The sequence below is a fragment of the Acomys minous genome (assembly GCF_964271855.1).
Source record: "Acomys minous genome assembly, chromosome: 13".
Classification (NCBI taxonomy): domain Eukaryota; kingdom Metazoa; phylum Chordata; class Mammalia; order Rodentia; family Muridae; genus Acomys; species Acomys minous.
The window spans coordinates 84,973,509-85,001,147 of record NC_140495.1 but is presented as its reverse complement, the minus strand read 5'-3'; the positions used below and the strand labels follow the sequence as shown (position 1 = coordinate 85,001,147).

The 27,639-nt window shown below is 40.5% G+C and overlaps 2 protein-coding genes across 2 annotated transcripts in view; one reads left to right on the top strand and one right to left on the bottom strand.

Annotated features, from left to right (window-relative positions):
- PP2D1 (protein phosphatase 2C like domain containing 1) overlaps nt 1–3,511 on the top strand; it is a 15,004-nt gene extending 11,493 nt beyond the window's left edge. Inside the window, exon 3 of the mRNA XM_084753680.1 lies at nt 2,198–3,511. Coding sequence (XP_084609806.1) covers nt 2,198–2,955 — 758 coding nt within the window. The 3' untranslated portion in view covers nt 2,956–3,511. The remainder of the gene's footprint in view (nt 1–2,197) is intronic.
- RAB5A (RAB5A, member RAS oncogene family) lies at nt 3,172–27,639 on the bottom strand. The gene is made up of 6 exons (XM_084753681.1): nt 27,266–27,639; nt 22,669–22,923; nt 10,476–10,627; nt 9,870–9,992; nt 7,970–8,063; nt 3,172–4,544 (listed from the first exon to the last, which is right to left on the bottom strand). Exons 2-6 carry the CDS (start codon nt 22,829–22,831, stop codon nt 4,429–4,431), a joined length of 648 nt encoding a protein of 215 aa, XP_084609807.1. The 5' UTR covers nt 22,832–22,923; nt 27,266–27,639; the 3' UTR covers nt 3,172–4,428.

Below are 27,639 nucleotides of genomic sequence, written 5' to 3'. Positions count from 1 at the left end.
TAAGCATTCTGCAGAAGCATCATTTGCATAGCTCAGGGTCACAATTTTTAATCAACCCAGATCAAATATCATTCATTTCACTTTTGTTTTGAGACAGGATTTCTCTGGCTGTCCTGGACTCACTATTAACCAGGCTGGCTTCAAACTCAGAGATCTGCCTGCCTCTGCCTCCTGAGTGCTGGGATTAAAGGCAGGCGTGTACCACCAACCTGGCTCTCATGCCATTAGGTTAATGAGCTAATACTACTGTGTCTCTGACACCACCAAGTTAGGCTTTCTGTCCAATTGGATGGACTTTAACCATCTAAGCCTAGTTTCTTTTTTCTTTTTCTTTTTCTTTTCTTTTTTTGTCTAGAAACATTGAAGACTTTTCCAGCAATGAGGCAGAGATGAGAAGCTCTCAGGTCAGCCTGGGCTATACACTGAGACTCTACTTCAAAATAAAAGAAAAATAAAAAAACAAAAATAAGTTAAAAATTACAGAAATAGAATTGAACTCATTAGCAACAAAATTTTTATTTCAAATATAGCACTGCATTTAAGTTCTGAATATTCTTTGTTTTGTTTGTTAGTTTTTTGAGCCAAGGTTCCTCTGTGGATAGCCCTGGCTGTTCTGGAATTCAGAGATCCACCTGTCTCTGCCTCTGAGTGCTGGGACTAAAGGTGTGCGCTACCACCATCTGGCAGAATATTCTCAAGAGTGTGTGGCTTGTGTGCATATATACCATGGTATCCATGCTGAGGTCGAGGACAATTTTGGGGAGCAGGTTCTCTCCTTCTATCATATGGGCTCCAGGAACCACACTCAGGTCAGCAAGTGCCTCTTACTCATTTCATTGGTTCCACAATCCTTTACTTTTTAGAACTGGCATATTAAAGTAGCAAGTTCAATATTCAGGCATAGAGTATTCAGATACCAATGCCACCTCAGATAAGTTGTGAATCACAATTTTGTACCGAGAACCATTGTCTGTTCTTAAATATACACTGATCCTAAAATCTTAGAGCTAAAACAAAATCAAAACCCCAACCCCTACCAACAGCGTCTTTTAATCTGTTCAGACCATTTCTAGACCTTAAGGATATCAATGAAATGATACAAACACCACAGGTTCCTCTCAACTATGATCCTGCTGCACTTACTGAGGACTTCAGTTTTCAGCTGTAGAGTTTAATGTGGTTGCCTACGTCCTATGAATTTACCTGCTAACCCCAGAGTGTTTTGTTTTGTTTTTTGTCCTTTAGGGTTTATTGTTTTTATGTGTATGTGTGTGGGTCTGTGCACACAAGTACAGACAAGGGTGTCAGATCTCCTGAGACCTGTAGTTACAAGCAGCTGTGTGCCAACCTACATGGGTGCTAGCAACTGAACTCAGGTCCTCTGCAAGATGAGTGTATGTTCTTTCCTGCTGGGTTACCTCTCTAAGCCCCACCCCCCCATTTTTTGTTATACTTGTTGTTTTCTTTTCCCGAGACAGGGTTTCTCTGTGTAGCCTTAACTGTCCTGGACACATTCTGTAGACCAGGCTAGCCACGAACTCACAGAGATCCCCTTGCCTCTGCCTCCCAAGTGCTGGGATTAATGGCATGCACCACCACTGCTCGGCCATTGTTTGTTTTTTTAAATAATAATTTAAAAAATTACTTGGTGCTGGAGAGATGTTTCAGTATTTAAGAACACTTTACCCCAAGAGAATTAGAGCTGAGGTCCCAGCACCCACATTGGGTACCTCACAACCAACTTTAACTTCAGCTCTGGATGATCCAATACTCTCTTCTGGCCTCTGCAGGCACCCACCCTCCTCATGTGCACATATCCACACACATACACATAATTTAAGCATAAAAAAAAAACTTTATTTGAGTATTTTAAAAATCTGCTGAATAGATGTTAAGAAATAGTAAAAACCTTATTTTGAAACAGTATCATAAAAATTGATTTAGAAGTTATTTTTCATGACCTATATATAGTTTTAGTTAAGTATTTTAAGTGGTTATCACTGAGACTGAACTAAGTGGTTTCCCAGGTCAGGATCATATTTGTACAGGGTTGCGCTTATGTATTCTAAAAATACTTAGATGGCATACTTTTTGTTTAGCACTTAAATTGAATTAGTAAGTAGCATACTTTAATACAAACTGATGATTACTCTCTCCATCTCTCTTTCTCTCAAAAAACAAAACTACACCCGTTTAGGTAATGTGCAAGCAGTCTTATGCAGAAATGGAAAAGAGTTTTGCCTGACTAAAGAACACACTACACAAAACACCAAAGAAAGAAGAAGAGTCCTTCATAAAGGAGCAGTGATCAGTTCCAATGAGGCCCACAGCTTCCTGGAAGGGCACATAAAAATCACCAGGGGACTTGGATTCCATGGAAACCTCACACTGAAAAACTTCATCATTCCCGCACCCCAAACAATTTCTGTCCCTATAGATGATTTATGTCAGTTTCTCATCTTAGCCACTAACGGACTTTGGGAAGTTCTAGACATGAAAGAAGTCACTGCACTGGTAATAACCTTGTTTCATACATATAAAGAAACATGTGCTTCTGACCCTAGAAAGAAATCCTGGCCATCGAAAGAGCATCTTTCTCCATCAGACAATCACATCCACGTGCTGTTCCAGTACACACCTCAATCTGAAGAAGTTATGTCAACTACAAATCTAGTGAAAACGTCATCTAATTCAATAGACTCTGAAGCTAGCATTCATCAGCTTAAAAATGCAGCAACATTTCCACAAGTGACTAATTATGATGCTTGCAGCAAAAAAGAAACTAACACCTCCCCCACTATTGACAGTAAGCAGGGAAGTAAGAATGAATTCTGTGCTAAGAATTTCTATGAAGATGCAGCTGAGTACATTGGCTGTGAACTCATAAGCACTGCCTTAGCAGGTGGGTCCAGAGACAGCATCACTGTTATGGTGATGCTTCTCAGTGGAAGTTGAGTATCACGGACATATTCCAATGACCAGAGCAACACACAGTACCAAAGACTTTAGTGCGTTCGACTCTAGGGCAGATCACGATTGTGAGAACCATTCTTAAGAGCAAAAGGGAAGGCTAAAGCTTCAGATTATATACCATGTGGATTATGCTCACTACTTTATATACCATGTGGACTATGCTCACTACTTTATGTCAAAGAGAGAGAAAACTCAGTGTTGCTTTTTATACCACTTTATTCCAACCTGAGCACCTCAATATAAAACTAAACACTGGTGAACTGTTCCTTACTAATTTTGAGTTACTGTAAAATGTACAAGTTCTGCTAGCAGATCAACACTTTAAATAGATTAAATCATCTGACACATGGTAGATTTCATATAATGAAATACCTAAAATAATTAGTGTAATATACTGATCAAAATAAATGGACTTCAAAAAACAACGCTTCAAGATTATTACTAATAACATTGTAATACTTATGTTACAAATTGCAATTACATTGTTTATTATGGTTCTAGCCATGTAAGAACAGCAAAGCCCCTTCCTTTCATAGGGGAAGAAATAATTAGCTGCTTTAGTAACTGTACATTTTGTATAAGTTTAGGCAATTCTTAAATATTACAGAAAATAATAAACATATGGAGACTACAATGCAGTACTCTATTTACAGTACAGCTGAAGATCATATTTAAAATAATCAAGTTTGAATGTACATAATTGTTAGTGCACTGACTAATCATGTCCAAAGGGAATCAGAGCCCCCTCCCTGTTCCAGATAGACCTTTAATGTAATAGCCAACAGTGATTAAATAGAAATCAGATACCTGGTTTGTTTCCACTTTTTTGAAAAGCTCATACAAAGAGACCACTAATTATCCATTAGATATACTTATCAGTTTTTATATTCCTAAGACAGGATGGGGTTACACATCACTTTTTTCAATCAAATTTTAAGAAATAACAGGACTGAAGAAAAATAAGATGTCACCAATATCCATCTTTCTGGAGATGTATGACTGTTTTCTTGGGATTACTTTATTAATATATGGAATGTAGACTTTAGACAATAGAAGAAATTATCATTTGCTTAGCTTCTGTTGCTAAGCATGAATGTTTTTAGTCATCTAAAATGTTCTTCTAAAGCATACATTAGTAATTTTGAATCTTTCACATCTATTATCCCAGTTTGGAGACTGGGTGGGTTAAGGGTGGGTCCACACCCACTGAAGACAAACCGTTCCCCTCAACTTTCCCATGGAACAAGTGTACACACACAGTTCTCATTTCCCTTTCTACTGCCGAAACATTAGTCGGAAGAACACATGCATGTTATTAAAAATTAAGTTCAAAACACTCAAAATAATTCAGTATTAGAAACTTGATTCTACCATAAGTCTCTTTTTGGAAGTCACACTGGGCCTGCTAAATGTTCCAACTCCATGTTTTTTGCCATTTAGGAAGTTCACTGGACTTCAGTTACTACAACACTGGCTTCTGGCTGGCTGTGCAGGCTCAGTAAGGTCTACTCCTCGTCCTCTGGCCGAGTTTGAGCCTGGATTCTGTGGTTCATTCTTTGGCAGCTTTTTAGCTGAGAAAGAAATAAACAAAAAATAATATTCATATTAAAATCATTTAGCTATGCTTATTTATAGCACTCTTTCCCACCTGGGTTATCTCCAAAGTTTTAAGTGACTGACTGTATATTTGCTCTTTTAAAATGTTTATTATTTACTTAATGCCAAAAGCAAAATGAAACACCAAACCCACAAAAAACAAAAAACCCCACATGATACTTGTTGCTATACTAAAGGAGTTTAATTTTTTAGTGTTTTTAAAGGAGTAGGTAGTGGCCAACTGTTGACATAACATTTAAACTTAAATTTAACTAGAACTATACATGATTTTTAATATCAATTCTCTTAGAAATAACAATTTACTTAATAATTAGTAGTGTGTTTTGTTGCATCATGGGCACACTAGGCAAGTCCACTACCACTTAGCTACACTCAGCCTGTTTTATAATCATTGAATTATTATTATACACAATCTGCTAGACATGTTGGTGTATGACTGTATTTCCCATGTTTCACTATGGAGAATTAGTTGGGGACAATCAGTGGAGCCCAGGATTATCACAAATAATTCTGAGAACAAGTCAGGACATGAACAAATTCTACTGACATATAATCACCACCAATCCAACCAAACTTGCCCATTACTATGCAACCTAATCAACACACAATTATATGACCAATAACATCTACCTTTTCCCAGACTGTGCTATGAAGAACCTCAATTTGATTTACAAATAGCAATACTTAATATACATGAATAGCTTCCTGAGTTCTACAGTTAGTAGAGGTTCTGTGGAGTTATGTTCCCCACTAAACATTCACCTGCACAGAACAAAGTAGCAACACGTAATACTATAGAGCAGTACCTTATGCCTAATGCCTACCTAACCCTGGATCTTGATTTTTTTTTTTGTACTAGCAAACCTGAGGCTTGACTACAACTAAGCCATACCCTACATACTGCATTTTTTAACCCTTTATTTTTCCTACCTTCCCCTGATCTATACTAATTATCTTTAGAATCTCAGATGCTGAAAGTAGGTCCAGAGAACACTAATGTTTGGGAAGATACCTTCCACTGAACCACCCTAGAAAAAAATGGCTTCAGAGATGGTACCATAAAGTATAGTAACAATAAATGTTCAGTCAGACATATTTACAAGGAATACCCAGTAAATGGATTAACAATGGTGTTAGGGACACAGAATAAGCTAGCACTGCAGACTGTATTATAATAAATACCAGAGTTAGGTTCTGAAATGAGCATAAATTTCTCCCTCTAGCCTACTCCTCTAAGGACTGTCTATAAGCACATCTGACTGAGATCAGGAGGAGGAAGTGAATATCAACACGGACTGTTTCTGTTAATTGGACTGTCCTGTATTTACTATGTGGAGATGCTAACTTTACAAAGGAAAGACCACAATTCTATTTACTTTTGTTGTTGCTGTTTGTTTTTTGTTTTTCACAACAGAGTTTCTGTGTGTGTAACCCTGGCTGTCCTGAAACTCACTTTATAGGTCAGGGTGGACTCACTTGGAGATCCACCTGCCTCTGCCTCCCAAGTGCTGGGATGGCATGTGTTAATACTAAGCTTGGGATTTCATTTTAAAAGGGAAATATTTGAAACAAAATTTGAAATAAAATCTGGAAGCTGGGAATAAACTCTTGGCTTCAGGAATGCAACACACACTCTGTATTACAGAGCTGCCCCCACAGCCTATGAGTTTCAAAACTTAAGTCTAAAGTGTAGTCTAGCTGAGAACAGTGCTTCCACCCTATAATCCCAGTAACTGGGAGACTGAGTCAGGAGGATCTAGTGTTGCAGGCCAGCTTTGGCTATATAGTGAAATTCTGTCTGAAAAAAAAAAAAAACAGGCTCAGTTAAGGAAGATCTGAATCTGTATGCTCAGCACCCATGTAAAAACATAAACATGTAACTCTAGCACTGAGGGTAGATTATGGAATAGTAGAAAGACCTATCTTGGGGTTTCTAAATAGCTCAGAGTTTAGTGAAAGACTTGGGATCAAAAAATGAGATGCAAGTGTATAAAACAAAACAAAAGCGCAGGCACATGCTGAAATGCTACACTGCCCCCAGCTTCCTGCCACAGACATGGATCATCTTTGTTTAATGTGCCAATAGTATATATGCTACCTACCTACTAATAGTCAGCTTAGTTATCAGACTACCTTAGTATCACAGTGTTCTTGTTCAGGCAACCCTTATCTTACTAAGAATGACCCCAAAGCACAAGTACAAGGTCATCCTCAGGTACTGGAGACCCTGTCTCAAAGCAACAAATAAGAACGAGGAGGAGGAGGAGGAGAAGGAGGAGGAGGAGGAGGAGGAGGAGGAGGAGGAGGAGGTGGTCGTCGTCAGATCTGGTGGAACATCTATAAACCACTCCAGAGTCTGAGGCACAATGATCCCAAGTTTTAATCTAACCTAGATACACACCACACCCAAACTTGAACTCAGCATCAACAAAACAGAAACTCAGGAAAATCAATCTTCAACACTCGGATATGGTTTAGTAGCACAGCATTTGCCTACTATTCTTTCTTTGTTTTTCTCCCCTTTGTTTCCTTTTCAAGAAAGGGTTCTCTGTGTAGGCTGCCCTGGAACTCACTCTGTACCACTGACCACCATTTTTAAGGTCAAGGGCCATATCCCTTTCCCAGATGTAAAACAATGTTTGTGAAAATGGGAAGGAGAAGGAAATCTATGCTAGTTTTGCTATTCTCTGTACAAGTTATGGCCACAGTGTGTGATGCATACTTAGGATGGAAAAGGCATCAAATTACAAGACAACACTATCTACTGTTTCAGGTATCCACAGGGTGTCTTGGAACATATTCCCTACAGATAAGTGGACTGCTTTCCAGTGAAACCTTTGGAAAATCTACCTCTTATCTATGAGATCAATGGGTATTATATAACCCAATGTTCACTGAATTCACCTACAAATTTGACATTAATAGGGCTAGGAATGTAGCTCAGTGGTAGGTACAAAGACTGCTTACCATGTTGGAGGCCTTGGGTTTAATTCATACAATTGGAAGGGGAAAAAGAATAGAGGAAGAGGAGGAGGAAGAAGAGACAGGAGAAGGAAGGAGAAGGAAGGAGGGAAAAAGAGGAAGAGGGAGAAGGAAGGAAAAGAAAGAAGGAAAGAGAAGGAAAAAGAAAGGGAAAGGAAAAAAGAGGAGGAAGGGGACGAGGGTGAAACTTTCTGACTTCAATCTTTTTTCCTTCCCCCACAACGAGGCAGTGTCTTTTTCTCATGCTGGCCACTACATCCTGCTTCCCAAACCAGCCTTTAGTATTGCTTAGTGAAAAGGATCTAGAAAAATAGTATCAGTTAAATCAAACAGGGGTGTGGACCAAATATTCAATGTATTTTGTTTGTCACTTGAAAAATATTATTATTAATCTTACCTATTGCCATGAATATTTCATTTACATTCATTGATGTCTTAGCTGATGTCTCCATGAATAATAAACTGTTGTCATCTGCATAGGACTGTGCTTCCTGTTTATTAAAAAAAAAAAAGTCCCTTGAGCCTATGTTTTGTGAATTTCCTTATTGGATTACTATTACAACTGCAGAACATGCTGTGGCAAAGGAAGAAACAACCAGCAGGATAATTACCATGAATACTTTCTTTTACTTTTTGCATATTCCACCCTGATCAGCAGGTCTAAGATTAAAACTAATCACAATAATTTGGGGACAGTGTTATCATTTTACTCTAAATTTTACTTAATCACAATGACAATTTTTACTTAATGCCCTTTACAGACAAAGAATTTGCAATAAATATAGAAATCCACCGTTTTAACACTGGCAACAACTACTGAATTACACCCTCATGTTTAATTTTCAATGACATACATACAGCATTAAAATTCCAACTATATTATAAATGATTCTCTTCAACTGTCCTACATTTCTGCCCACTTTCTAGCTTATCTGTATTGTTTCCTTTGGACCCCATGGAACCAACTGAGGCCCCTTTGAGCTGTTAGCAAAGGGCCACTTTTGAACATAATGGAAGCTCCCTTAAGATGTTTACTGGGGAGTTTAACTGTTCTGGACAGCATAACAGATAACAGCCTTCATATGGATGTCTTAAGAATTAAACAAAGGGCCGGGTATGGTGGCGCACGCCTGCTATCCCAGCACTTGGGAGGCAGAGGCAGTTGGATCTCCATGAGTTTGAGACCAGCCTCGCCTACGTAGTGATTCAAGGGCAGCCTAGACTACACAGAGAAACCCTGTCTCCGGAAGGGCGGGGGGAATTGCTTTGTTTTTAAATGACTAGCATTCTTTGTAGTGGAGGGTGCTCTGAATTAATTTTCTTGAATATCCTAAAAACTGGAACTATTTTAAAATTTGCTACATTAATTTATTTGGAAACAGAGGATCCCACACTAGAGGTCAGATGACAACTTGCAGGACAACAGTATTCAATTCTAGAAATCCAGGTTGTCTTGACTGATAACACCTTTGCACGGCAAGTCTTTCACAGGCTTGAGGTGGTTTTGTTTTTGTTTTTATTTGTTTTGTTTTTTCCTTTTGAGACTGGTTTACTATGCAGCCCTGGTTGCACTCTAACTGTGGAAAAGAGGAGGTTGGTTTCAAGTTTGTGGCAATACTCCTACCTTGCCTCCCAAGTAGTGGGATTATAAGGGTGAACTGGCATGCTCGGCTCAAACATTATTTACTTACACACACACTATTGTGTGTGCTATGTATGTATTTGCCAGTATACATATGGAGCTTAGAGGACAATTTCCATTTTTCTCCCTCCACTACCTGGGTTTTAGACATAGAAACTCAGCGCCTTTATGTGCTGAGCCACACTTCTTGGTCTCAAATGAATAGTAGCTGAGCCTCTATTTTTTAATTTCCTTTTAAGGTTTATGCAGCAGCTCAGGATAGAAGCCATGACACACACATACGCTAAGCAAGTGCTATCTATCTTGTATCACCTGAGCTATATTTGTGACCTCATCAGAAAAAATACTTTATGTATTAGTATTTTATATTTTTGTTTTCAAAGTCTGTATCTATCTTTCTTTCTCTTTCTTCTTTCCTTCCTTCCTTCCTTCCTTTCTTGTTTTTGGAGACAGGGTTTCTTTGTGTAGTCTTGGCTGTCCTGAACTCATTTTGTAGACCAGGCTGGCCTCCAAGTCACAGTGATCCACCTACCTCTGCCTCCCAAGTGCTGGGATTAAAGGATCCGCCACTACACCCAGCCACAAAGTTTGTATTTTCAAGCTCTAAAATTACTTATAAAAATATGCTTTTAAGGTAAAGTAAAATTCCACATACCTGGAAGTCAACAGCTCTTTTATTTGCTAGGTCAGCCTTGTTTCCTGACAAAGCTATCACAATATTAGGACTTGCTTGCCTCTGAAGTTCTTTAACCCAGTTTTTTGCTCTTGCAAAGGACTCCTGTTAAGACAAAGGAAAAGCTATTTGGCACAGACTCAAAACAGAGTTAGGAAACATTTCCTATGAAACAAGGCTTAAAGACTCTAATGTAGTGGTTCTCAACCTTCCTGATGCTGAAAACACCTTTAATACAGTCCCTCATGTTGTGGTGACCCCCCCAACCCACAAAATTCCTTTGCTGCTACTTCATAACTAATTTTGCTAATTATGAATTGTAATGTAAATATCTGATCTGTAGGATGGTCTTGGGTGACATCTGTGAAAGGGGTTGTGACACACAAATTGATAACCAGTGTTCTAGCATCACCCTGTGGGAAGAAAATTCTTAGTACTACTGTATTATCTTATACCTCACTCATAAAAGCTTTGGCAGAAATGTTATGATTGGCTAAAAATGAATTTCCCAAAATCTTTTAACCGAATTCTAAATACTATAAATGATTATTCAAACTGGCTTTGGGTTAGTATGATTTTTATACCCACCTCGTTTGTAATATCATACACAACTATGGCTGCTTGTGCTCCTCGGTAGTACATTGGTGCTAGGCTATGGTACCGTTCTTGGCCAGCTGTATCCCATATTTCAAACTTTACTGTTGTGTCATCAAGACACACAGTTTGGGTTAGAAAGGCAGCTGAAAAAGAAAATATCTTTATTAATCTTTTTTTTTTTCAAGTTTTTTTAAAGACACGAAGACCAGGTGCGTTAGAATTGACTGCATAGCCAACGATGACACTGAACTTTTGATTCTCCTGCCTTTACCTCCCCCATTGGTGCCACATCATGACCAGTTTATGTGCTAGGGATTGAACCCAAGGCTTCAAGCGTGTTAGACAAGCGCTCTACCAACAGAAGCACATCCCAGCCTACAACTTTACACTTCAGGTAATACAAATACATACATACTCACTGATTCAGTGCAGAGCTACTGTTAAATAATAGTGTCTCTTTAAAAATTTTTTTTCATACAAAACTTTGATCATATCCTTTACCCTCCCAACTTCTCCCAGATCGTCTTTATTCCCAAACTTCATATTCTTGCTCTCAAAAAAATCGAAGTCAAATCAAATAAAATCTAAACAACAAATCCAGTAAGACCAAATCAAAACAAAAAGCATAAGAAACTCATGGAGTCCATTTTGAGTTGGCCAACTACTCTTAGGCAAGGAGCTTGTCTTGAAGTGTGGCTATTAGCTCCCTGGAGAGCATGCCCTTTCTTTGGAGGTATCAACTGAAAATAGCTTCTTCACAGTTAGAGGTAAGATGTTTCCTTCTCTTTGCTGGAGTTCTGTCTGACTTGAGCTTGTGTAGGTCTTGTGGATGTTGTTAGTCTCTGTAAGTTCCTATGTTCTTTAAAAAACAAAAAACAAACAAACCAAATTTACTATTTTTTGTTTGCGTACAGCATAGTTCAGAAGACTACTATGAGAAGTTTAAATTCAGACCCTCTCTCATATTAAGGAAAAAAAGTTTCTGGGACAAATTCTCGCTATATAGCCCTGGCGGGCCTCAGATTTAAAGATCTGTCTGCCTTTGACATAGGAATGCCATGAAATTAAAGATATATCATCATGCTGAAGGGTCATTTTTATATGTTTACTATGTGTGCTGGTCTATGTAAGAGGATGGTGGGAAGCAAACTTAGTCCTCTGCAAAAGCAGTACGTGTTTTTCATTACTGAGTCAGTTCTTCAGGGTCCACCCTCCTACTTCTAAGGTTTTTTTTTTTTTTTAACCTTTCCCTTTCCCTGTCTTCTTTATGTATGCTGAGATAGAGTTTCACTATGTAGATCTGGCTGTACTGGAATCCACTAGGTACACACACACACACACCAAAAACAAAAAACAAAAAACTGGGGCTGGAGAGATGGCTCAGCAATTGTAAACCATTTTCTGCTCCTGCAGAAGAAGACCTGGGTGCAGGTCCCAGCATCCACATGGCAGCTCACAGCCATTTAACTACAGTTCCAAGAGACCCGACATCCAAGAACACCACAGTACACAGACATACATACTCATATAAAGTAAAATTAATACACCTTTAAAAACACTGTGTGCCACAGTACATATACAGGTCAGAAGGCAACTTTTAGGAATTGGTTCTTTCTGGCCACTGTGTGGGCTACACTGATTGAACTCAGGTCAGGCTGTATGGCAAGTGCCGCTGTTTCTATTCTGATTTTAATTTTAACAAACAGTGACATTATAAAAGGATACTTTAAACTGGGCATGGTGATGCAAGACTGTAACCCAGCATTTATTCACTGGAAGTAGAAGAATCATGAATTTGAGCCTAGCCTGGGCTTAGACCCATACATAAATATAAGGGTTTGTCAAAACATGGCCCAAGAATGGAGTTGTATGAGAATTCTTGTGCTTTTGAGAAAACTCCAAGAAAACAAGTCTTCTGACCTCAGTTTCTTAAAAAATAGGATTTTGGATTATGCTTTCATGACATTCCCAAGTGTAACGGATAGGCGTTCACTTTATTCACTACAACTGGTTATTGTTATTAATTTATATGCCTCTAAAGAAACTTTTTTTGTTTTGACCATGCACAGCTTGTCCTAGTGAACACATGACAACTTTACTCAGGTGATTTTTGTTAACCCTAAGGGTATAAATTGCCTAATGCTCTGAATAAAGTTGGGTACTGCATGAGACTTTAGTCTGCCTCATTTTTAGTCTCCACTTTCCCAGGTCCCACTGCCTTTTAGAGTGGTAAACAAAGGTTAGTTCATATATGGCTCCTCAGTTTAACCAACCAGCAAACCCATCCTACAAGCCATTTCCACCATACCTTGATATTCCTCTCCTACTTTAACTCTGGTACTAGAATATATCCTATAGTATTTACTGTGGTGGAAACTGCTTGTAATATCAGCACTCAGTAGCCTGGGGCAGAGGAACAGCCAAGAATTCAAGGCCAGCTTTGTGTTTCTATTGAGTTCCAGGCTTGCTTGAAGAGATGGCCCAGAGGTTAAAAGCACTGACTACTCTTCCAGAGGTCAGGAGTTCAATTCCTAACCACATGGTGGCTCATAACCATCTATAATGTCTCAAGTCGAAAGCCAGCCAGGATTATATTGTTAGCCTTGTCTTTTTAAAAACCAAAACCAAACCAAGTCAGCATTTAAACTTTCAGAGTTAAAAATGCCAGTTGTATCTTCAAAGTCTAATGAAGTCTTTGTTCGCAGAGTGCATTTCCTTTGTAAGAAGCAGAATAAAGGTACACATTGCAAAGAAAGAAATAATGGGGCTAGAGAGATGGTTCAGTACTTTAAGAGCACTGACAGTTCTTCTAGAGGACCTGGCTCAATTTTCCCGCCCATGTGACAGCTCACAAAGTCTGTAACTCCAGTTCCAGGGGAATCCATCCTCCTATGGCCCCACAGACACTGTGTGCAGACATACATGTAGGCAAAACACCCATATACTAATCTTGATGGTTTCTTTTATATGTATTTTTAGTTTTTTTTTTTTTTTTTTTGTAAAAGGAGGGGGGAGATAAGAAAAATGGCAAAGGGGAAAGGAAAAGAAAGAAAGTCAAGAAAAAAATAGAAGCCAGGAAGGATGCAGAGACTGTGAGGAGTACTAGTAAATATCTTGATGTTAATTCCTAGTAGACCAGGAAAGGGGGATTAGTATCTTAATAAAGTGGAGATATTTTGAAATGCTGAATTAAGCCGGATAGTGGTGGTGCGCGCCTTTAATCCCAGCACTTGGGAGGCAGAGACAGGTGGATCGCTGTGAGTTCGAGGCCAGCCTGGTCTACAGTATGAGTTCAGGACAGCCAAGGCTACACAGAGAAACCCTGTCTCCAAACAAACCAACAAAGCAAGCCAAAAAACAAGAAATGCTGAATTAATGATTTTATTTGTCACCTAACTACTTACACTGCCCATCTGGTAATAAAGTCTTTCTTGTGGTAAAAAATAAATAAATAAAATAAAAACCAAACAAAAGCTAAGCCTATGTAGTGTATGAATCCCTGAACATACACCACAGAAAAAGTAAATACAATTAACTTAGCTTTAAGGGGCACAGTTCTATGTGAAAAAAAGTTTACAAAACACTTTAGCCATAGATAATAGTTTTTATTACAACATATAAGTGGGGGGAGGGTCATAAGGCTGGGAGCTTTGGAAGATAGCTCACTTGTTGCTCTGGTAGAGGACCCATATTAAGCGCCCACATGCAGTTCACAACTACCTGTGCCTGCAGATAGAAGGTATCCATACCCTCCTCTGACCTCAGACACAAGGCATGCAGGTGGTATACTTATAAACATGCAGGCAAACAAAACAGTCATACACACTTTAAAGGTCTTAAAAAATAAATAAAACCAGGGCTTTGCTATGTAGCTAACTATGGCTGGCGTAAGACTCCTTAAAAAGAGCAGACTAGCCCTTAATTTGGCTCCTGAATGCTGGGATTACGTTGCCATACCCAGTAGAGATAGGGAAGCCAGCACAGATAACGGAGCTGGTGGTGGTATATATCCCTGTAACGTCAGCACTTGGGAAGCTGAAGTGTGAGGATGTTTTGAGTTCCAGGCCAAAACAACAACAAATCAGTTAGCCTCCCAAATCCATCCAGATTAACAGTTATAGGTACTTACAGGAATTAAGGCAAGACTCCCATAGAAACAGAAGTGTTATAAGGGAGAAAACTTATGAAAAGACAGAAGCCCTTTAAATCTTAGTCAGTAAAATTTCTTTTGGTTTTATTACCATATGTAAGAATCAATTACAGAAATAAGTTCAGGAGCAGACATTTGAAGATGTTTACTGGACTGTAACCTGAAACTGCAAACAGAAAAGTAAGGGTTAAATGTCTAACATTGGAGCTGGGTGCACTCTCAGCAGCAGAGCGTTTTTTGCATAACTTACAAAGATCTTGATTTGGTCCCACCCCCACTCCCCACCCCCGCACCATGGAGGGAGGCGGGGAGGGAGAGAGAGACAGACAGAGAGAGAGTGTGTGTGTGTGTGTATACACACGCACAAGGGTAGCTAAAAATTTTAGAGAACATTGAGAAATTTTATCATTAACAAATAAAATGGAATAGGCATATAACCATTATAAAGAAAACTGAAGAAGCTCATCTGTTAAGATCTCAGAGCAGACTGCATGTTCCAATAGACCTATCTGCACTATATGGTGTAACACTACATTTTTTTTTACAGCATAACTGGCACTTACATTGTAATTTGAGCTTGGTCATAAAAAAGCCTCTAGCTTCTATCTGGCTCGTTCACAACACTCAAACTCAGCTATTGTCAGGTAAAGCCTAGGCTGATGTAAACACAAAAGGTCAACTTGCTACAACTGAGTCCAATTCCCAGGACCCACATGGTGGCAGGAGAGAACAACTCCAAGTCACCCTCCAATCCCCGTATTTGCAACTACATGCAAACATAATTTGTGAAGTAATGTACAACCGTAAAAGTTTCATATAGGAGGGGAGCAAGAAAGAGGTGCCATCGAAGGACAAATAGTAAAGTGGTGTATTAGAGGCCCACTGGGAACCTTAATTCCATTACCTTCTCCCCTGACCGCCTTTTCTTCTGGACAAGAGTGTCATTATGCGGCCGTGGCTGGCCTGGAACTCATGGAGATCAGTCTGCCTCCACAGTGCTGGGATTAAAGGTATGTGCCACTCCCCCCAGCCTTCTAGCTCCTTTTCTAAGACATGGTTTTTGAAAAATAATTTTCACAGTATTTTCTTTAGCTGATCTATTAGAGTCAATAACTTCCAAATATTCAATTATACAACACAATGCTTGTCATGTGTACTCTGATTTTTTAGTCTCAACTTCTTGCAAAAACCAAACATTTACAAAATAGATAAAAATACAACATAGCCAAAAAATGTACTCCTGTTAGTTTATGTGTTGTTCAAAGATAAAAAGAGTACATCTTGTTCTGAACTGCCCCTCCCCCCCATAATTTCAAGGCCAGCCTGGGCTATACAACAAAATTGTCTCAAAAAAAATAAAGGGAAGAAGGGGAAGGAAATCAAGAAGGAAAAGGTGGAGAGATTTGTAAAGTACTGATAGTCCAATGATAGGACTGGACCTAAAAATCCTCAGCTACTCTGGAGGTTGAGGAAGATTCTGCTCTGAGAGTTCAAGTCCTGCTGTGAGCCACAATGAGTTCAAAAACAGCCAGAACAACTTAACTGTCTTAAAAATAAGAGTGAAAAAAGGTGGCCTGGGATATAACTCAGAGGCAGGGCACTTGTTTGGCACGGGTGAAGCACTAGCTTCAGTCCCTAATATTAACAATACAAAAAGAGAAAAGTATAAGACATTATACCAATAAAAATTTATGTTTATATCAAGATAGTTGATAACTTTTAAAAAATATTTATTTATTTATTATTATGTATACAGTGCTCTGCCTACATGTACACCTGCAGACCAGAAGAGGACACCAGGTCACATTATAGATGGTTGTGAGTCACTATGTGGTTGCTGGGAATTGAACTCAGGACCTCTGGAAGAGCAGTCAGTGCTCTTAACCTCTGAGCCATCTCTCCAGCCCAATAGTTGATAACGTAAAAACAAAAACTTGGGCCAGCTAACCTGAGGCCCAACTCTGGAAACACAGCAAAAGGGAGTTAACTCCCAAAATTAGTTCTCTGACTTACACATGTAAGCCACGGCACTGAAGTACCCTCACTGACACATATACTAACTGGTGGGTTCAAACCCTGCATACTCCAGGCTCAGTGCCCTATAATTCTGGTGTTAGGAATATAAAAGCAGAAGGAACAGGTCATCACTACAGTGAATTCAAAGTTAACTTGGGCTAAAAAAAAATGTCTCAAAAACAAATTAATCATAAAAATTTCTTGAATTATTGTCTCCTTTTTGGGGGAGACGATGTCAAACTTACTACATACTTGAGGCTGGTATTGAACTTACCCTCTTGCCATCTCCGAAGTGCTGGGGTTAGAGGCATATACCATTATACACAACTAACATAGGCAGGTCACATGTGATTTCAAGTAGAACTGTGCTTGGAAATAGGTAATCAATTTCAGGCCATCTACTACATTCCAGTTTACAACAGAATGGTCAAGTGAACCAGCAGTGGTAGTTACCTAGCTTAGCGCTCCTTAATCAAGTCATTCTGAACATCTTCAAATACTTGAACAGCATCAGCACCCTAACCCTAATGAAACTGAGACATGATATGCATGATTCACAATAACTCTTTGCAATCAATTTTAAGAGAGTAAAAAAGATAAACTATCTGACCATATTAAATATGTGTATGTGTGACAATATCTTCTGTGATACTGCATCCGTGTGTGTGTGTGTGGGGGGTGGTTGTTGAAACTAAGATCTTATGTATGTTAAGCAATCTCTTTGCCACTGAATACAGCCTCATTATTTTTTGTTTTGTTTTTGAGACAGTCTCACTATGAGCCCTGTCTGTCCTGGAATTCACTCTGTAGACCAAGCTGGCCCCAAACTCAGAGATCACTCGACTTCTGCTTCTCAAGTGTTGGGATTAAGTGTGCACCATGACATGCAACATGCAACTTAAAAGACCACCTGGAGCTGGGAATGTAATAGCACAGTGGTAGAACACTAGCCTAGTATGCATGAGGATCTAGGTTCAACAGAATCGTAAATAACACAAAACATCAACAAAAGGTGTTCTTGGAAACCCTTACCCAGTTCAATCCTCTCATTTATAAAATATGTAAACAGGGCTCAGATGTTTATAAAAGCACAGGATTTATATTGATCCTATTCAACAGCAATACTTCAATTACACAGAGTAACATTTTCAATTCACAACTCAGAGGACTGATAATATAACTACTGAAACATATCCTTAGGTCCTAACTGGCATAAACTAGTATGAAAAATCAAATTTCTACCAAGATCTAATACAACCTACAAACTCATGGACATAAAGGTAATATTTTCTCACTTAAAACCAAATGACACCAAATACTAATTTTATCTTTGTATTAACACAATAAATTAGATGTGGTGGCTCATGCCTACTATCTCAGCACTCAGGGAAGCTGAGGCAGGAAGATCACTACTAAGCTGAAAGATAGAGATCTTCTCAAAACCCAACTGCAGAGGCAGAGTCAAGTGGGTATCTATGAGTATGAGGCCAGTCTGGACTACAAAGAGTCAAAGACAGGTAGGGCTACACAGAGAAACCCTGTCTTGAAAAAACAAAAACACCCAAGCAAGAAACTCAAAGCCAAATAGAAACAACAAACCTAGAAAGAGAAATAGCAAAGTATTTTAAAAGTACCCTTTTTAAAAAAAAATTAATCAAAACAATTTATTAAACAAGGTCCAGCTTGCTTCAAATGATAATCTCCTTTGTCACATCTGGGTCTTATACCATTTCCTTAAAAAGCAGCTTTAATAAAAGCAAGGCATGGTAGTAACATCCATCTGTAGGCCTAGAACTCGGGGAGGTGGAAACAGGGGAATCACAGTGAGTGTGAGGCCAGCCTGCTCTACATGAGATCCTATCTAAAATAAAACACAAAACACAGCCAACAGTTCCTATCAACAATGTGAAACTTGAGTATGCTGACACATCGCAGGAGGCTAAGGCAAATTGCTGCGAATTCCAGGCCAGCTTATGCTGCAGAGACCCTATATCAAAACCCCAAAGACAAATAAAATAAAAATACAGTTAGTTGTAAAATTTTCAGTTGGCTTTTTTGGGGGTGGGGTGGGGTGGTGGAAAATAAAAGTATTTTCCCCCATAGTTAATTATTAAGGCATTGTAGAAAGCCCTGGTTGTATAAGGTCCTAAGTGAATGTGTGTTGTTGACATGGGTTCACATGGACCATGTCACATCACAGCTCAGAGCAATAGCAAATCCTTTATTGGTGGACTGAGTATGAGCTTTGGCAGTGTGAGCAGAAAACTTCCATCCTAGCTTTTTTTTTGCTGGGATTTTTTTAGCCTGGGGACTGTTCCCATACAGGGACTGCTGTTGCCAAGTTTAGTCAAACCTGTCTCCTTGACCCAGTTGCAAGCCAGCAGTCTGGACTATCTATATGTAACAACCACTACTCCTTGCTCTGTTGTATGCAGTAGACCTGCCTCCCTCCCTGTTCAACTCTACATAATAAATATGCTGAGCTTCTGGAGTGCTGTGATTTCCCAGCAGAGATCGCAGTCCACCCCATCCCGGCTATTTGTGTGTCCACGATCCGTCTTTTCCTCATCCCCTCACTGCTTCAGCCTGTTCCTGGGGCCCTATATGGACAGAGCAAGGTGTAACTGAGGAATAAAGGTCACATGTACACAGACAGTTTTGATACATGCATTTGCTATTTGACAAATGAATCAAACACACACGTTAATTTTAAGGTGGGCAAAAATGGCTCAGTGGGTTAAAAAAAGCACCTGACAGCCTGAGTTTGATCTCTGGAACCCTGGGGTAGAAGGAGAGCCAACTCCAGACAAGTTGTCCTCTGCCCACCAAATATGCATCGTGGCATACTTCTGTCCATACTCATGTAATACATAAATATAACGATAAATAAGACCAACAGAGATCACATGCATAGACACTGTCTTAACAAACAACAGCAAAACACTGGGTATAGCGTGCAAGCCAATAATTCCAGCAGGATAAGGCAATATGGTTATGAGTTCAAGGCCAATCTGGGCTACATGGTGAAACCCTGTCTCTAAAACAAACAAAAAAGCCAAACAAACAAGAAACTAAGCTAATAAAAATACCCACTATTTCTCATACACATTTTAAAATTGAAAGCACAAAAGATCCACACCACTATTTTAAATTATCACTAATTATATATAATGAGGAACAACATATACACATACATGACTCCATTCATCTGTACTTTCTCTCCCAGATACTCTTCTAACAAACAAGGAACTAACTCATTTGATGTTGAGTAAAATCCACTTAGCACAGTCTACATGACTGGCCACATTTTGTGAAAACCAAGAAATGAACTTAAAATTATTAAAAATTACCATGCCAGTTGGGCATGGTGGCACACGCCTGTAATCCCAGCACTCGGGAGGCAGAGGCAGGCGGTTCGCTGTGAGTTCGAGGCCAGCCGGGTCTACAAAGTGAGTCCAGGATAGCCACGCTACACAGAGAAACCCTGTCTCAAAAAAAAAAAAAAAAAAAAAAAAAAAAAAAATTACCATGCCTAATTCCAGAAACTTGGTTGTAAAATGTTCATATTATTTATGTGAATGCATATGGAGAACTAAATTCTTTGGGGGGGGGTCTCGGGTTTAGGAAGTATTTGTTTTGTATTTTTGTATTTTATCTGTTACTTTTTTTTTTCTTTCCAGTTTTTCTAAACAGGGTTCTCTCTGTGTAGCCTTGGCTCACTCTGTAAACCAGGCTGGCCTTGAACTCACAGCAATCCCCTGCTTCTGCCTCCCGAGTGCTGGGATTAACCATGCCTGACATCTGTTACCATTTACTTGGTTGTTTTTCTTATTGAGCCAGTTCTCATGTAGCCCAGGCTGCCTTCAAACTCACAGCAATCCTCATGTCTCAGACTGTCCAGTAAAAACATGAAGTGTGTTGCTCTAAATTTTATCTTTAATTTTTTTTTTAAGACAAGGTCTCACCATGCAGCCTTGACTGGCCTGAGCCTCCAGGGGGCTGGGATTTAAAGGTATGCGACTTACACTATGCTCTCACATTGTTAGTGGTACTGTGTTCTGAGACAGGATCTCATGTAGAGCATGCTAGCCTCAGACTCAAAGCCAAGCTAACCTGAATTCCTGATTCTCCTGACTCTACCTCCCAATTCAGAAGGATGAACCTGCCTCTGCCTCCTCAGTGCTCAGATTAAAGGGACACATCACTATGCCTATCAACTGTAAATTTTAGTAAGAAACCTTATTGTCAAACCCAGGCGTGGTAGCGCATGCCTTTAATCCCAGCACTTGGGAGGCAGAGGCAGGTGGATCGCTGTGAGTGTGAGGCCAGCCTGGTCTACAAAGTGAGCCAAGGACAACCATGGCTACACAGAAAGACCCTGTTTCGAAAAACCAAAAGAAAAGAAACCTTATTGTCTAAGTCAGAAGTTCACAACCTTCCTAATGCTGTGATCCTTTAATACAGTTCCTCATGTTTTGATGATCTCAGACCATAAAATTATTTTGTTGGTACTTCACATTGTAATTCTGCTGTTATGAATAACAACGTAAATATCTGACATACAGGATATCTGATATGTGCAACCCTTGTGAAAGGGTCATTCGACCCCCCCCCCCCCCCCGCCCCAAAAGGTCACCGCCCACAGGTTGAGAACCACTGGTCTAAATAAAATCTGGGCCTAAAGTTCTTACCTTTGGAGGAACAACCAGTATTCCTAACTCATCCATTTCTTTAGCCCCTACTTAATCAAAAATTTTAAATCCTAAATTAAATACTAATCAGGCAGCATCCAAAATATTATTATACATTAACAACGCTAAAAATGACCGAGCAAAAAGGTTACACTGTTATTGGTTTAGTTAATACTTTATAAACATTTATTTTTTGCCAGACATTAGCTAAGAACACCTGTTTTCATTTCAGGTAGGGTACTATTATTTTTGTTTCATGTAAAAGGAAAATAAGCATGTGACTTCTCTAACAAAAGTAGTATGCACTGGAGGGTGGATAAAAAATTTGTGTTAGAAATTAGTGATCAAGGCGCACGATAGTTGAGAATGCGCTTTCCTAGCATGCACAAACCCCTGGGTTTCATTCCCAGCATCACTAACATAGAGTGTGGTGATCTCCCTGCAATCTCTATGGTCAGGAGGTAGAAGATCAGATATTCAGGGTCATCCACAACTCCCTAGCTCTGGTTCCAGGCCACTCTAGGCTCCATTTGTCTCACTCCCCGGAAAAACAACAACAATAACAACAACAACAACAACAACAAACTATGAAATAAAGCACTGCTAGGTTGGAGACCTTGTCTCAAAAATAAAATAGATCAGGTATGGTGAACTAAATCTGTAACCCCAGCAGTTGGGAAGTAGGATTTCCGAGAGTTCGCTGGAAACAGGGCTACAGGACAAGATGTCCCCCCCCACCCCCCCAACCCCGACAGGCTTTCTCTGGGTAGCCTTGGCTGTCCTAGACTCACTTTGTAGATCATGCTGTCCTGAACGCACAACAGCCTGTCTGCCTCTGCCTCCCGAGTGCTGGGATTAAAGGCGTGCACCACCATGCCAGGCTGACAAGATGTTTTGAATAAAGACTTTCCTACCTAAACAATTTTGTGTTTTGTAGTCACGTTCGTTCCCTGCCCCCCAATTAAATATTGCTTGAGCCAAAAACCCACACTGGGCCGTGAGTGTACACCTGTAGTCCCAATAATTAAAAGGTGGAGAGAGGCCAGTTGAAAGTTCATAGGAATTCTAGAATAGCGTAGGCACAACACCTTGTTTAAAAACAAAACATCAAAATAAAGTATATTTTATTTATGGTTGTGAGCCCAGCCTTTAATGGCTGAGCCATCTCTCCAGCCCATAAAGTATATTTTAATGTTCAAGGTCTGCTAAAGCCTTTTATTTTTCTTTCCTGCATGATCTATTTAGTTATTTGAAATCACATTACAAGAAATATTTGTTAATGTATGATTCAGTTAAATGATTAAAAGTAAAGTAAGGAAAATCTCACCCCCAATGGTGCTCTCTTGAAATTCATGAAATTGGCCCTTCACGAAGCGAAGCACAAGGCTTGATTTGCCAACAGCTGATTCTCCTAGAAGTACCAGTTTGAACTGGCATATTTTATTTCCAGTATTTGGCCCGTTGGGTCTTGTTGCTCCTCGATTAGCCATGTCCAAATTTGAAAGAAGTCTCTAATTTCAGATTCCTAAATGAACTTCCAGGATGCAAGATATCAATTTTGTTTTCTTTCTGGCGAAAATACCTGTATAGACACAAATAGTAAATAAATAAATAAATAAAAACTAAGTAAATCAGTATTGGTTAGTTTAGTAAGTTTAATCAGAATATTGTAATGACCAACTAGACAGGCAATATCATTTAGTTTATTTCACCACCTTTCACGGAAATAATGCCTAAAGTCACCTCAAGTTAACCTTCAAAAAGTGTGAAAAATCTAAAGAAATGAAGGAAAAGGTCTGGAAGAAGAAAAAAATAATAGAATCCACGTGTCATGAAAGCAGAAGGGATCTCGTCTACAGAGAAGGGGGTGGATGAGAAGGACAGGGAACAGCAGTGGGGGGGGGGAAGAACACAAAGTAGGACACAAACGAAAACATGACCAGTGTGTATACATCACCCAACTCTTTGTATGTTAACCAAGAAAATTTAATGAGAGAGAAAGAAATTAATAACAGAGGTGAAGCTTTCATTAGGGTGTGGTGGCAACAGCAATTCCAACCTTGGGAAGGCTGAGGCAGAAATCTCAAAGCCACAGATAACATGCAAGACCTTACTGCAAAACAAAACAGCAACCTTCAACAATTTGACTCTGGAGCTGGGGATTGGTAAAGTGCTTGCCCAGCAAACAGCAGGCTCTAGGTCCAAAACAATCAATTAATCAAACAAACAGGCAGAAACAAAAACAAAAACAAAACAACATGACTTTGTCCCAGTTGGTAGTTTACATACTTAACACAGCCACTGTACAGTATCAAGCACTATTATAATCCTTATGCATGAGCAAACAGGCACTGAAAGGTTAAGCAACTTCACTGAGCTCACACAGCAATTGTGAGGAGCAATCTGAGAGATCGATGAAGATTCAGGCTCTAGGTGCTGGAGAGGTAGATGGCAGTTTAGTGTGAGTACTCCAATTCTAGGTGACTGGAGTTTAGCTTACTGGATGATTCATAGCCACCTGTGACACCAGCTCCAGGTAATTTGACATCCTCAGGCCTTCTCGGGCACTGGCGTTCACAAGCACAAATCCACAGACATATAAACTAAAACTACCAAAAAACTGAAAGTAAAGAAGGGAGAAGAAAAAAAAATCAGGCTCTAATGTCATGTTATTTTGAAGAAAACTGCTTGTAAATGGAAAGCTTCTAGAACAAACCCTAGGGCTTACTATTTGAAGGCTTCCATTAAATGATATATTTTTCATTTAATAAGTTAATTCCCAAACACCAAGTATTCTTTAACTCCCATGTTTCTGCCTGAATAATAAGCATTTCTCTATCTGGTAGGATTAGGAGTGACTTATTTACTTACAGTAATTTGGGGAGGGGATAGCTTTTGGGCAAACAATATATGCATTATTTTCTGTTAGCAATGTATTTGGAAAAAGCTGGCCTGAGTGTCAGTCTCCTTCCCTCCTCTTTAGACAGGGTGTCACAAAGTAGAACTGAATAGTGATCTTAATACTCCAGGCTCTTACGATGTGCACTAAGCCATCCAGCTTATTTTAATCTTGGTAAAACTGGTTTGTTTTTCCAGAGTTTCCAGAGTTTCTCTGTATAGCCGTGGCTGTTCTAGACTCTTTGTAGACCAGGCTGGCCTTGGAACTCACAGAGATCCTCCTGCCTCTGCCTCTTGAGTGCTGGGATTAAAGGCCTGCGCCACCAGGCCAGTTGAAGAGGTAAATATTTGAAATACCCTTTCAGCATATTCACAAGTCAACCTTAATAGTTTACTCCAACCTTTTATCAATATATGGAACCTGGACGGGGGCAAACCTATAATCCCAGTAACTGAAGGAAGGAGGGCTGTGAAGTCCCCACCCCTTCTGTCCCCCCACCCCCACTAACCCGGGCTACAGAGAGACCTTGTTTCAAAACATTTAGAGGAGAAAGATCACTGGGTAAGGCACTTGCAGTCTAAGCCTAGGTTTGGATCCTGGGACCCATGTACAATGAATAGGTGAGGATCAAGACTTGATGTTGTCCCTTTGATCTCCAGAGAAATTTGTTCTCCACAAAAATGCTGTGAAATGCATACGCCTTCACACAGGAACATACATATACATACACTACACACATAATCTAAAATAAATGTGGCTTATAAGCTTATTATCATCAAAACATACTAAGGATTTCTTCCCTAAAAAAATTCTCTGCCCCCACGCAGCCACTTTTAATTTGGACTTCAAGAAACGTGTATTCCCCATGAGTTGATACATGGAACGCTCTTGATAATGACAAATCCATCGATAAACATATCCATGTGGCCTTTGGTTATTTTGTTGTTGCTGTTGCTTTTGTTGTTTTAAGACAAAGTCACTCTATGTAACCCTGGATCTGCCTCTGCCTCCTGAGTTCTGGAAATAAAGGCATGCCCCACCAAGCCCTGCTTGGTTTTTAAGATACATCTTAGCCTGATCTAATTACTAGTTTTGAACATTATCTTTACTAATATTGAGACATTTGTAGATAAAATGATGTTTGAGTTGCTTCTAACCAACAGCACATAAATAAAACAACTTTCCAATGTGGTATGATGGAACTTGCCTGTGGTCCTAGCTCTTGGGAAGCTGACAGAGCATGTCAGTCAGAAGTATATAGCAAAGCCCTGACTCAAAACAACAGGCATGATAGTCCAAGATTTTTAATTCCAGCACTCAGGAGCCAGAGGAAGGTGGATGCATCTCTGTGGGTTCCAGGCTAGCCTGGTCTACAACAAAACATTTCAAGTATTGCAGAGCTACACAGTGATTGCCTGTCTCCAAGCAAATCAATAAAACTCCTTCACCCCAATCTGAGAAACCACCCAGATTTTGAAGTCTAGTCCCAGCTATTTCTGTTTAAGCAAAGTTTTAGTTTGCAAATTTCTACATCCATTATATTGTAAAACTGCATAGCAACTGTGAGAACTAAGTAAGGCAACATATGTAGCCTCTAATACAGTGTCTACTAGGTGCAAAGTGTTTGAAATTGGCAATTAAAACGTCCTCTTGCTGAGATAATGCTTGTAGATCAATAGACTAACGCAGGCTGAAAAGGCACAAACACACTTTCAGATAAACATATTGTCATCTTAAATGTTTCCCAAGTGTCCTGTACCTACAAAACAGCAAATGATTTATCCGGGACAAAGCTTGCTCTGAATGTCTATGGTACTTCAAAAATTTCAAGTTATCAGCAGATTCTCATAGAAACAAAATTTTGAACATAGTCTTGCTTTTTAAAGCATTTTCTGTCCTCCCAATGCCGGGACTTAGAGCCTGAGTTAGCCCAGGATAGGTCAAGAATGACCTGGAGCTCTGGATCCAGAGTGCTGGGAGGACAGGTGGGCGCCTCTAGAGTCAATGCTTTTTAAAGTTCAAAGCTACTGAATCTTTACTTCCAAAGACCTCAAACAGGAAATAAGCCATATTATAAACATACAGAGATTGACCACAATATTAACGTTAAAAGTTAAGTGCAAGGCCTGGGAGTAGATCAGGGAAGCTCTTACTCAGCGCACAGAGGCTCTGTACTCATTATTTCCCCCCAAAATCAAAAACAAAAAACCTTTTGTATACTAAGCATCTTAAATCTTTAAAATAGTAATTATGTTACACGGTTCTTTAGGTAGTCTTTTGATATTTACTAAGCCCTTAAACTGTGCGTGGCACAAATGCGTAGTTTGTTCAAATTTTACATTAAGAACGATTCTGGGCAGTCCTGAGTATTTCGAAAGACTTACTCATAGGGTTTTTGTTTTTTAAATTAGTTACGGGCAAGGCAACTGATTCAGCAGTTTGAATCCATTTCAGTAAGGCAAAAACTAAATCCGCCAAGTGTGACAGTCAGAGCTTTACACTTCTGCAAGTGACAGGATGTTATTAACCTGCTCGCGAAGACCCGCGGGGCCTCGGTTCACCACCTCCCACGGATGAAGACGAGAGGACCCCACCGATCACCCAGCCCGGCCGAGGCAGTCGGGAGGTAGGCGGAGCTCCCCCAATCCACACCTGCTGGAGGCCTGGATGGATCCTCGTCCGGAAGCACCCGAAAAGCAAACCGCGGTGCCAGGGCCGGCAGCCCCGCAGGGCCCTGCGGCCACGTTCCCGGGCCACCTACCCCCACCCCACCCCCGTTACCCACGACGCCAGGCGGCCCCGCTCGGACCCGGCCGGACACCGCCGCGGCCCCGGGCGCTTCCCACGACGCCATCTTGTGAAGGGAAGAGGGTGGTGACACCCGCCGCTCCGTCAGCGGCTCCCTGCATCCCGGCCTCCGGAGCTGCTGGCCGGATGAGTCACCGGAGCCGAGGCCCCGCGGCGGCTCGGGAGGCCTCGGCACAGCCCCCCGGGACGCGGGAGGCGCGGCCCGACAGCGGCTTACCTGGGGCGCGGCTCCCGGCAGCGAGGCCACCGCGTTACGGCCCGGAGATGGGATGCGCCGCGGCTGCAGCGCCGTCGCCTGCTCGCAGCTTCTCGCACTGGCCGGCGCGGGACTCCGAGCGCCGTGCCGCCCCTGCCGCCGGGCTGCGTCTCCGCCTCTGCGCTCCGCCTTCCTCTCTCCTCCTCCTCCTCCGCAGTCGCCGCACTCGAGTTCCGACTTCTTCTTCTTCCTCCTCCTCCTCTTCCCTCGGTCTCCTCCCCTCAGACCGCCCGGCGGCTCCCTCACGAACCAAAACACAAACACTCCGGAGCTAGCGAAGGAACTACTTCCGCCGGCTCCGCCACGTAGCCGCACGCAGCCAAGTACGCCGTGTG